A 12,847-nucleotide genomic window follows, 5' to 3' on the forward strand; every position below is an offset into this window, starting at 1 on the left:
CCTTCGGTGTATGTCAAAGAGATTATTTGTGAATGTTATGCAAATTTGCCAAATGGAAAGGCTAGGGATGGTGTTCAAGTGTTTGTGAGGGGACATTGGTATGAATTTTCTCCTAAGGCAATTAATCAAGCTTTTAATATTGCACCTTTGACTAGAGCTGAGAAGAAAGCTGATACAGCAATAGATAAGTTGAGTACGGATGAACTTGCAGAGTTTTTAAAAGTGGTGAAGACAAGTCGACTTGGGCTTATTTAAAAGTTGCGGATCTACCTTAGGAGAGTGCAACTCTTTTAATGTTGGCAGCATACAATTGGGTTCCCTAGAAACACAAGAATCATCTTTCGGTTAAGTGAGCTCGGGTAGTTTACAAGATTATCAAGGGCATCCTGTTTGATTTTGGGCAGTTGCTTTATAATCAGATTATGAACATAAGTTGGAAAGATCCTACTCGCTATGTGGTATTTCCGAGAACAATCTTTGAAACTCTTAGAGTTCAAGAAGGTCCGCTTGAGTGGTCAGATGAAGAGGAAGATGTGTATGCTGAGTTTTATACAAAGAATGCCAAAGCAGGACATATCTATGATGTTAAGCATAAACTGATTCCAGAGAGTAAAAGAGTCGACACCAGTATGTCCAGATAGCAGGCAACCTGATGAGGGATTTTCTTCTACTTCTGAGGTTATTCAGTTAGGTAGCATTCGTGTGCCACACATTGGTCAAGAGGATGTTGAGATTTCGTATGAAGCATTGGTTGATAAAGCACAAGCTCTGGAAAGACTTACAGAAGTATTACAGAGGCTCATACAGAATCATCCACTATCCAAGACGATTTGAGATGTTTTTAACTGTTGTTTTCTCAAGCAGGGGGAGAAGGAGCTGGTCTGAGATTTTGGGGGAGTGTTTTTATGTGTTTGGTGCTGGTCTGAGATTCTGGGGGAGTTTTGTGTTTTCATTAAAACTTCCGATTTTTGGCGATCATTTTGGTTCATTGTGTTTGAATGTTTGACTATGGTTCGGTGATCATTTTGGTTTATGTTTTGAACGGTTGACTATGGTTTAAAGTTATTTGTTTTAAGTCTAAACCAACCACAAAATTCTTATGCTTAAGAAGCACAAAGTTAAAAAGAGGGAGATTGAAGATGCAACATTTGAACAAGAGGATGAACTATTTCAGAAGGACTCAACACTAGTACAAGAATAGAGTATCGAGTTATTTATGTCGGCAATTATAAAGCTGGAAGATTTACACAGGATTAGAATGTCCAAGAAGCTTCTAAGAAGATCAAAGAGTTTCATGTTTACAATAGGAATGTAAACATGAAGAAAGAGGAAAATTTCCTAATTCATAAAGAAAAAAAAAAGAAATTGTCCAATTCCTATTAGGATTAAAATAGGTAGTTTGTCCTTTGTGTGGCATAGGCCTAGTTCTATAAATAGGGTGAAAAGGCTGATTGTAAGCTTTAGCACAAACAAGAGAAAGTTAACCTAGCTACTAAGTTTTAGTCTTTAAGAAAAGAAAAGAGCTAAGAACTTAGAGAGAGCGTGAGGTTTCTTTAAAGAGAGTTTTGAGAGATTAGAAAATTGTTTAGAATAAACTTGTAAACAGATTTTCTATTAATCAAAAGAGAGTTTAAAGAAATTGTTGTTTCATTGTTCAGATCATAAGTTCTCACACTTTCGGTAACTTCCTAAACTCTTGTACTCTTGTTACCATATTAATAAACTGAGACATGCTTTTTATTGTTGAAGTTTTTTTTTCTTGTGGAGATTAATTATCAGCTCCAGAGATTAATATATATATATATATATTCGAACTTGCTTTTATTGGAGGCATGTCTCAAAAAAATTGCATTGTTACTCGGATCGCTATATTATGTTTGATTCTGTTACGTATTTGATATCTGTCAGTGTCTTCTCTTCATTCGTACAAGATAATACTACATATCTCTTTAAAAAAAGAAAACCCTAGCTGCCAGAGTAGATTTGAGGGGGTTGAACTCTCCGTTTACCATTCCGGCGACGAGGCTGTTCTTCTCCCTCCCCCTTGTATATAAATTTCTATGGTCCTCATGTTCAGCGGTCGAGATTAATTCAAGGAAGATCCAGGAGTGAGCATGTTCTGCTTTGCTGTCAGCGGTGGTGGGGTTCTCCTTCTGTCGATGTAGTTGTGGTTCCGATCTGACGAAAGAGGAGCTTCGTAGTCGGGATCTGGTTTGAAGACGCCGGAAGGTAGCATCGGAGTTTCTCACGGCTCGCTCGTCAATCTGGATTCTGTGGCTACGGCGGAAGTCGGCAAAAGGAGAGGTGGGGAAGCGTTGTTCGTCTTGGTGATTAACGGTAGGTTTTTTTAGATCTTAGATGGCTGTTGCGGGTTTTGGTTGCAGAAGGTTGGAGTGAGCCATCTACCGCTGTAGCTGCCGTGATTTTGTCTTCACCGGACCAGTTTTCTCAGTTCATGCTCAGGGGAGATCGGAGAAGCTAAGATCTGGGAGAGAAGGGATAGATATGAAGTTGTCAGATTGCTAGGTCGGGATCTGACAACGCAGAGCCGGCTTGTCGGAGAGTTGGGCATTCTGGGAGGTCTGTAGTGGGTTGGTGGCTCGTCGGAAAAGGACCACTGACAGAAACCGGATTCTTCCATCTTTGGTTTCTGATCCCTTGATGTCGCTGCAAAGCCGTAGACCTTGAATCCACCGGAGTTAATGCTCTGACTCTCTGCTTCCGGTCAAAATTTTTAGATAAAGTGCATGAACTGTTTCAGTAGGATCCGAGCTTTTTTCCCTTTTCCGACAACTTTTCCGATTAACCTATTTTGTAACTGGATCAAAATTGTATTTCTCGGCCCAGCCCATTTGGGAGATAAATAGAATTATTAATTAAAAAAAGAAGATAATACTACATATACAAATACTCTATTTGATTTTCACACTAAAGCAATATAAGATAATAGATAAACCAATCTTAAAAAGGCCCATTAAAGCCCAATAGAGTTTCAATCTAAATGTGTTGATGACGGGTTTCTTTTGACATCGAATTTATAAGTTATTGCATGGCTTAAATGTTTTTCCACCGTCTTCTTCTGCTCCTTCGTCCCCGCACAATTGCTTAGGGATCCTTTCGCATTGTTTCCCAGATTTTGCAATCTTTTCATTATATGGCCGTACAGGTTTCTCAAAACTGTAAGTTCGTTTATTTTGTCGTCAATTTCTTCTGGATTTGGTTTATTTATGTTTCTTTGTTCTCTCTTCCCGAACCATCGAGCTTCGCTTTATTTATTTATTTAGGTTTCTGATTTGTATACTCTGTCGTCTTTGATTGTTAATTTGTGTGCTGATTTAGTTTTCTAACTCCGTCGATCCAAGCTTTTGCCAAAGAGTTTGATCCCCTTGTTGCCTTTTATTTCGTGAAAAAAAAACTGCAATCTTCGATTTGGAGAAATTACTAAATGATGCAAAAAGCTTGAATCTAAATCCTTTGTTTTGTTTTGATGCTGCAGAAACAGATAGCTTTATATATAATTCAGTTTGGGGTTACTCGCAAGTGCAAAATATGTTTGTCACGGCGGGGGTGAGTAGTGATGCTGCAATTGCTGTAAGGGAGAAACTACGAGGTGGTATTGGACAGACTAGAGTGAGAAGGTATTGGCCTGGAAAAGCTCCGGAGTGGGCTGAGGAAGCCGAAGATGATGACGATGTCAGGATGCAGACCGTTTCTGTTTTGGATAGAGCTTTTCCAAAGAATGATGATTTAGGGGTTTCTAGGAAGGATGATCCTAGGCTGCGCCGTTTAGCTCAGACCAGAGTTGAAGACCGTGACGAAGTTAGAGCTGATCATAGGCGAATTAGAAAAGCTAAGGTTGTATCTACTGAAGAAGAAGAAGAAAGGAATCAAGAGGATAGAGACGATGATGATGATGATGAAGATGCTTTGGAAGAAAGAAGAAGAAGAATTAGAGAGAAGAATCTTAAAAGAGCGCAAGAGGAGGCTGCTCTGCTTCCTTTAGAAGAAGAAGATGAGTTACAAGAGGAAGAAGAGGAGGAGGAGGAGTCTGAGTACGAGACTGATTCAGAGGATGGCATGCCTGGTATTGCCATGATCAAGCCTGTTTTTGTACCAAAATCTGAGAGAGATACCATAGCAGAGCGTGAGAGGCTTGAGGCTGAAGAAGAAGCTCTCGAGGAATTAGCTAAGAGAAAACTGGAGATGAGGAAAGTAGAGACAAAGCAAATAGTTGTTGAGGAAGTTAGAAAAGATGAAGAGATACGGAAGAACATGCTGTTGGAAGAAGCAAATATTGGAGATGTGGAAACTGATGATGAACTCAATGAAGCTGAGGAGTATGAAGTCTGGAAGACAAGAGAGATCGGTAGGATCAAGAGAGAAAGAGATGCAAGGGAAGCTATGCTAAGAGAGAGGGAAGAAATAGAGAAGTTGAGGAATATGACAGAGAAGGAGAGGAGAGAATGGGAGAGGAAGAATCCGAAACCTTCATCTGCTCAACCTAAAAAGAAGTGGAACTTTATGCAAAAATACTACCACAAGGGTGCCTTCTTCCAGGCAGATCATGATGATGAGGCAGGTTCTGCTGGGACTGATGGTATATTTCAGCGCGACTTCTCTGCTCCAACTGGAGAAGATAGGTTGGACAAATCGATTCTCCCCAAAGTTATGCAAGTCAAGCACTTTGGTCGCAGTGGAAGAACTAAATGGACTCACCTTGTCAATGAGGACACAACAGATTGGAGTAACCCGTAAGTTTATTTGCTTTCTGCGTTTCTTTTCTTGCATTTGGTTAGGATAGACTCTTGATATGAAAATAGCTCTCATTTAGGCTTCTGAAATCTGATTTATATAGCATTTACTTAGAAACATTAAGCTGAGAACTGAACTGAATCTTTGAATGCAAATGTAAACTGGGATATGTTGGGAGAATCTTGCATATGTTCTTTCGTTTAATGAGGTGCAGATTTTGACATTTTGCTTGCGTAATGAATGATTGTGCAGGTGGACTTCCAATGATCCTCTACGCGAGAAAAACAACAAGAAAATGGCAGGCATGGATGCTCCTATTGCAAAACCAAAGGGGAGCAAGAAGATGAAAGATTGGGAGACTTAAACCCGCACCAACATTTAGTTGAGTTTATTCCAAAACGATCTAGAAGTGGCATGTAGTAGTCAAAATCATCTTAACAAATTTCTCTCAGTTATGTCTGAGCTCTCTAATATCGCTCTGTGACAACCATAAGCTCGTGGCCAAGAGACATCTGGTCTTTTGTATCGGATCATGTTAAGTGACTGCTTGTATTACGAATCTTTGTTTCCATGGTATGGGAATTTGAAGACACGATAACAAAGATAAAAATTTTACATTTGCCAAGGAATGATTTATAAAACATTTATGAGTACAGTAATAGTTGTAATGAGAGCACCTCGTAAAGATTATTATCGTTAAACTCATATAACAATTAACATGTCACATGTAATGTTTGTACTTCTAACTCAAAAGTCAAAAACATTACATGATGATTGCTGAAACTTGTTTTTGTGTGTATCTTATAAATTGCAAATTAGAATTGGATTTTTTTTTTTTTTTTTTATCTTTTTTTAAACCATAGTGCCGAAAGTAGCCAACTCTCGTAAAATTGACAGATACAAAAAAAGAGCCCACCACACCCAACCAAAGTCATTTGTTTTGCTGTAAAGAAAGCTAACAACAACAACAACAACAATAACACAATTAGCCCACTGCTTCTGCTTCTTCTTCCTCTTCTTTGCTCGCCATCTTTTTGTATAGTCAACCATTTTCTTCTCTCTCTCCAATTCCAACCTCCTCCGTAAGGTAACGTCTCCTCCGCTTTTCCATGGCTTCCCCACGTCCTCTCTCTCATTTCGTCAGTGTTTATTTATTTATTTTTTTTTTTAAATCTTACTTTTGATTTTATTTTGTCCGTGATCTGTTTTGCTCGTACCACCCCGGTGAGTGACTTCATCACCGTAATACAGATTCTGTGTATATTGTTTTTTTTTTTACATTTTCTGGATCTGATCCTCGATCTCTGTTGTCTATGATTCGCTTTCTGAGCTCTTGTTCGTTAGATCCGATTTTAAATGTTGTGATTTGATCTGAAAATTTTCGATTTTGATTTAAATTGGACTCATCATCTTGTTTGTTTATCTCTCAATCTTCTAAATTACGATTCAAAGCTGCTAAATTTTGAATTTTTAAGCTGTAAAGCTATGAAACTTCATCATCTGATTTTTTTTTTTTATACAGAAACGACCTGGAAAAGTTATAAAGAGATGATCAGTGATCGTTCGGAGTTCCGAGTTCAGATTCGGAGATTATTTGTGGTTATGATCAGAACGTCCTACAGATGGATTTGCAATCATCCCTTTCTTCTGGGATTCGTTGGTTTTTTGTATTTCCTGCATAGATATTGCCCGCTTCTGTTTTCTCCGTTGGTGACTGCATCTCCTGTTTTGGTGTGTACTTTTCTTTTGCTTGGCACGATTTTGAGTTTTGGAGAGCCAAACATTCCTGAGATCGAAAAAGAAGAACTTGAAACTACTACTGTCCACGAGGCTGCTGCTCTTTTTAGAACAGAGGTATCGAGAGATGCTAATGCTAATGCTAATGCTACTGTTTTTGAGAGAGGTGATAATAGTTTTACGGTAGAGAGTTTTGTGAGCAAGGAGGAAGACGTAGTAGTTGAGGATGGGAATGATGATGATACGGATAGAGTTGGGGAAAGCTTATTCAGTGAGGTTGAGGACGATGTTCGACCGTTTGATTACAGGCCTTTGGTTGATGAGACTCTTGATGAGGTTAAACGGGATACTCAGGTCAGGTTTGAGGAGAAAGCGTTTATTTTGGAGTTGGACAAGAGGGGAGAAAGAGTTGAGGATCGACTAATTGAAAATGATGGGATGCATGGTTCGGTTGCAGAACGATCAAATGGTGGATCTTTAGATGATATGGTAGATGATTCGAAGGAAGATCAGTTGGATGTATCTCCAGTTTCACCTTGGAGACCAATGAGACATGAGGAGGATGAGGATGATGATGCGGACCGTGATGACTCGCTGGATTCTGAGTCTGATGGTGCAGAAAGTTCTTCACCTGATGCTTCTATGACAGACATCATCCCGATGCTTGACGAGCTTCATCCGCTTTTACACTCAGATGCCCCAGGTCGTGGTATCGCAGATGGTGAAGGATCAGATGCATCTTCAGAGGGGCCACACAGGAGTAGTAGTGATGAAGGGATGGAGTCTGATGTTGACAGTGAAAGTCAAGGAGAAGAAGGCGACAACGAGAATGATGAGGAGGACGAGGATGATGAAGAAGAAGAAGAAGAAGAGGAAGAGGAAGAAGAGGTAGAGAAAAAGAAGGAAGATAAGGACGATGAAAGTAAATCAGCAATCAAATGGACAGAGGCTGACCAAAAAAATGTTATGGATCTAGGAAGTCTTGAACTTGAAAGAAACCAACGGTTGGAGAATCTTATTGCCAGGAGAAGGGCTCGCCACAACATGAGACTGATGGCAGAGAGAAATCTTATAGATTTTGACAGTGCTGATATTCCCTTTAATATGCCGCCAATCTCAACTGCAAGGCAGAATCCATTTGATGCTCCATATGATTCCTATGATGATATGGGTTTACCACCTATCCCTGGATCTGCCCCGTCCATCATGTTTGCGAGGCGAAACCCATTTGATCTTCCATATGAGCCAAATGAAGAAAAGCCAGACCTCAAGGGTGACGGTTTCCAGGAAGAGTTTTCTTCTCAACAACCAAAGGATGCAGTGTTCAGAAGACATGAAAGTTTCAGTGTGGGCCCATCGATGCTTGGAGGTCCCAGGCATGATAGGCTACGACCCTTTTTTGTGCTAGAAAGATTAGCAAATGAGGGATCGAGCTATTATCCATTTGAAAGGCAGCTCAGTGAAGTAAGTGAATCAAAAGTAAGTTCTGTTCCTGATACTGAATCTGTGTGCACAGTACTGGAGGATGACGAAAAGAAGGTGGATGAACATGATGCTGATCGACAAACCGAAATCGCTAAAGAGGATGTGGCTTCTGACAATGATGAAGAAAAAAGCCATTCAGCTTCTGATCATGATGAAGAAAAAAGCCATTCAGCTTCTGATCATGATGAAGAAAAAATCCATTCAGCTTCTGATCATGATGAAGAAAAAAGCTACTCGTCTGAAGATTCTGATTTCGATGAACAAGCTGATAGCAGGAATCTTCATCATGATGTGGCTGAGATAATACTGGGACGTGCAGAAACACACCAAGAACAATCAAACATAATGGAAGGAGAAACTTCTGATAAGAGAAAACTTGATGAAGAGGAGTCCAGTGATAGTGATTCATCTTTATCAGAGAAAGAAGAAAAGATACCGGATATTAGTGAAGATGAAGCAATGTCGATTTCGGAACGGAAAGTTGACCCTCATGAAGAATCAGGTCCTTCTTCCCATCCTTCTTTTGGAGAATTAGAAATCCGTGAGGTAAGGGGGATGGAGGATGATTCTCACCATGATGAACCTCGTGCTGAAGAATCTTTCATTACTGCACATCCCTCGCTTGATGAGTCTGCATTCCAAGCTCTTTGTGGTTTGGTGGACGGCCACCACGAAGAACCTGTTTACGATTCGAGTCCTCCCTCAGGCAGTAGATTCCCATCATTTTCTTCTGTATCGTCTGATTACAAAACAGAACTACCTGAAAAGAATGGGGAAGAAGTAGAAGAAAATGAAGAGAGAGAACATGAAGTTTATTCTGAAAGCATAGGTCCTGTGGAAATTCATTCAACTTCTGATGAGGCTGAAACAAGTACAAGGGAAGTAGGAGAGACTATCACACATGTTACAGGTGAGGCAAGCCATTCCATTGCGGAGGTTGGAATTGATGGTCAAAATAACTCAACTGTTTCAGGGTCTGAATTTGAGGATGCCTTACTTGATCCATCTTCTCTGGCTTTTAATAAGAACGAGAATGCTGATCACCAGGAGGATGATTCTTTATCTGTGTCTGGTCAAGTTGACCTGGAAGAGCTGCATGAAGATGTGAGAGAGGCTGTAGATACCAGAACACAAGATGTTAGTGGATCTTTGGTGGACTTGGTTTCTCCTACAGAAGCGGAAGTAGTATCTACAGGGATGGTTGAACAAAATCTCCCAGTTGAGAATACATGTTCACCTTTAGGATCTGGTGATATGAGGGAGCATGTGGCAGCACTAGAAGTATCACCTGATGTGGTACATGACATAGCTGAAACTTCTGTAAACAGGTCAGTAGCTGAAGAGATAGTGCACGAGGAAGAGCAAGCCGAGAAACAAAAAGATGAAGCCAGTCTTCGAACATTCAATGCAGACATCCCAATAGACAGCTATGCCACTTTGTCTTCTGGAGCAGTTGAGTATGTTGAGACACATTCATTTAATGACGAAGATGTTCTGCAATCGGAACAGGAACCAGTTCATTCATCAGTTCCTGATACAGAGGAAGAAACTCACCCTGACCAAACAATGGATATCGAAGTAGACTCTGTAAATGCCAGTGCCCAAAATGTGGGATCTGAAGAAACAACTCCATCTGAGTCAGATAGAGAACTGACCTGGTCAGATAAATCTGTGGTAGAACAATCATCTCTTGAACCTGGTGAAGATGAAGTAAGTCATCTTACTTATTTTCTCTCATAGATGCATATCATTACAACACTTTTCGAATGAGTATAATACACTATCTTCTGCTGCTATCGTCTAAGTTTAAGATAGTCTATGTGATATACTTAACTTCACAACATACTGAATAATAGAGGGAATATACGGGTTCAATTACTTCATGATTCGTTGATTCATGTGCAACAACATACTTTTTTCTTATTGGATAATGGTATGTTATCTAGATTTGTGGTTTCGTAGCTGGAACTGGAAATAACAACAGGCTGATACCTCCAAAACTTTTGGACTTTTTTGCTCTTTCTACAATATGTTAATCAAGAGATCTGTTTCTTACTGTGCTGCGTTATTGCAGGTACCAACTCGTGCAGGTAGTCTTGTCTTTTCCCGCAACATCACCTTTCATGAGTATCACGATGCTCCTGAAGATACAGAGGAGTTATCTTGTTTGACGTCTGATGCATCCTCATCTCCAGCAGAATCTCCCGAGTACACGACACCTATGGTTGGTGAAGGCTCAAGGGCAGAGTTCTTCCGAGATGGTGTTTATGAGGAGCTTGACTATGTGGTGGAACGATTAGATCAGCTTCCAGACTTGCATGCAATACCTCAAAGTCCTCCTGAAGTTATCACTGAAGAGGCAGACGAGATCAAAGAGATTGATGAAGGATTATTATCTGAACTTGATACGATTGGAGACTTTAGTATTAAGGAAGTTGTGACATATTCTGAACCTGGGCCATCTTCAGTAGGACCAGACACTGCCAACGAATTGACCGAAGCTCTGCCTGTTCTTGAAGCGAGATCGGTTGAAGACATAGATTCTGCTTTCCAGCAGATCCATGAAGGATCTGAGGTTGAGGATGTTATTCTTCCAAGCGCCATTCAAGATCAATTGGCTCAAGAAAATTGTGGAAATTCGACAGAGACCAATTCAGATTTAGTAGTTGTGGAAGCTACATCGAAGGAAGATCTAAATAGTGCTATGAATCAGTCTGTTGTAGAAAGCATGGGCGTGCAAATAAAGTCACCTGAATCAAATGGTGGGTCTGGAGAAACCAAGTGTGCAGTTGAAACCGAACCATCAGAGTCCTTGGTTGAAGAAAGATCTCTTGATGATACAACCGTTCCTCTGAACAACACACCCGAAAAAGAAGAAGAAAAAGAAGAGGAAAGTAGACCAAAAGAGATAACCACATCTGATGTCTTGCCTGTTGAAACTCGATCCCTGGAGGAAATTTCCAAGCCTTCTGAACCAAAAGCGGAGATGCCAATGGAAGTAATCTCTGAAAGAGTGGTGATTCCCACAGAAGCCGCTGGTCCTAGTAATGTAACACTAAATGATGAAGTTGTGACCGAGGAAGCTAAAGATGAGACTGAGAGCAAAGCAGATGCGAATTTACAGGGTCCTGAGTCCAAAGAAACTCCAGCGAAATTGGAGGAAAACATTGCAGATCAAAAAAGGAAAGGAGGAGAAGAAGAAGAGTAAGTCCAATTCGTCAAGCTCGAGCTCAAGCTCAAGTTCTAGTTCGAGTGACTCAGATTGAAAAATCGAAGGGTAATACATCTCAACTCAAGTAAATATATCTTTGTGACATGGTAATGATAGGGCACTTCTGGGGTTTTGTGTTTTTTCCATAGACTGGTGTGCTCTGATTTAAAAGGGGACAGAAGAAAGCCGCTAATCAAATTTTTGTACCAAGTTTTCTCCCTTTGTGTTGGTTTTTTGTTTGTCTGTGTTCCCTTTTCTCCTCTTTCCAGCTTTCATATTTATTGATTCGATTGATTTGTATCTCTTGAAACTATTTTGAAGTTTTTCAGGGTTTTTGGTTTGTGACTTCAAATATTTTCTCCTCTGTTTTTTTGGGGTGGGATTTGTTCTAAATTATTTTTGTATTGAAACCTGAGAAATATGAAGTGTACTGCTGTTTGGGTTTGTCTATGAGCATTTGTAAAATAAATGGACTCTATCTGTGACGGTAATGCTGTTGAGCTGACGATATTATTTTGGTGGTTCCATATTCAGTTGTACATCTCTTATCTACTACGAAGTACGAAGCATTTGCCTTGTGTTTGAGAATTTTTTATGTAAATAAACTTTTGAGTCTAAATATATTCCATATAAAATTATCAACAACTTTTGATTCACAACAGAATGTGTGCATGTGTGGCTTTGATTAATTCACATGTCTAAAAGCATGCCTTTTCATAGTTTAATCATAAAGTTTTTTATTTTGTCCAAAAAAAATCATAAAGTTTTTTATAAGCCAGCAATAAGGAGAATACTTTTGGATTTTGTGATTTGTGTATTATCGATTTAAAAGTACCTGATTTACCAAACTTAAGCTGGCCAGAAAAAGTTGGTAAAGACGTATTTTATTGATCCAATCAATAATTCGTTATACTAATAAAAAAATGTAATTTGTTTTATAGATTAAACTAATGTTTAATTTGTATTTTTAAAAAATGTACAACCTTACAAATATAGATATATGAATTAGTATAGAAAGTATTTTGTTAGTACTTAGTAGTATAGAATTCCTATGTGTACTAAAAGTAAAAATGTTATATTGATCGCTAATACTTAACTATGTATGTTTTGTTCATATATTCATAGAAAAGTAGATGTTATATTCATAAAATATAAACAAACCAATAAACTAATTGACTTATGGTTCAACCGGTCCGACTAATTGATCGAACAACCCAAAAGACTTCTGATTCACCTTCTGGTCCAGTTTTAAAAACATTGTCGTTTATTAATTAGGCCGATTGTTTAGGAAATATCTATGGAGAAAATATTGTTTTGTAAAATTGGAAACTTAATATTAATTAAATTAATAAAAACAAAGATTGATACTATATTTTCAGTAGTTAGTTCTTAAAAGTGTTTTTCTTTTTAAAACGTTTGGATTGTTAAAAAAATGTAATTCGGTCTGTCGGACACCATGTAAAATAATATAAAAAGTGGAAGTATCACTTTCACTTTCAATAAATAGCTGTGTGATTATCTTTATTAATGTGTGTACATACTTAGATCTACATCCACCGACAAGCCAGTCTCGAGGAAGCATATGCAACTGTCCTGCAGACTTAAAGTCCCATGTAATTAATTCTTGTTCAAATTTATTTCTTGTGATTACCGGTTTTTGAA

At 38.9% G+C, this 12,847-nt stretch overlaps 1 protein-coding gene and 1 non-coding gene across 2 annotated transcripts; both read left to right on the top strand.

Moving 5' to 3' along the window:
- Positions 1-3,005: 3,005 nt before the first annotated feature.
- LOC104706088 (uncharacterized) lies at positions 3,006-5,362 on the top strand. Its single transcript, XM_087462227.1, has 3 exons — positions 3,006-3,179; positions 3,497-4,751; positions 5,005-5,362. The coding sequence occupies exons 2-3, from the start codon at positions 3,550-3,552 to the stop codon at positions 5,114-5,116; spliced, it is 1,314 nt and encodes a 437-aa protein (XP_087318353.1). The 5' UTR covers positions 3,006-3,179; positions 3,497-3,549; the 3' UTR covers positions 5,117-5,362.
- A 184-nt stretch (positions 5,363-5,546) lies between these two features.
- Positions 5,547-11,437, top strand: LOC104706092 (uncharacterized). The gene is made up of 3 exons (XR_015564060.1): positions 5,547-5,839; positions 6,275-9,684; positions 10,049-11,437. It is a non-coding gene; the product is annotated as an uncharacterized LOC104706092 (transcript).
- Positions 11,438-12,847: the final 1,410 nt, after the last annotated feature.

Source organism: Camelina sativa, chromosome 8 (genome assembly GCF_030686135.1).
Source record: "Camelina sativa cultivar CO46 ecotype springtype chromosome 8, ASM3068613v1".
Taxonomy (NCBI): domain Eukaryota; kingdom Viridiplantae; phylum Streptophyta; class Magnoliopsida; order Brassicales; family Brassicaceae; genus Camelina; species Camelina sativa.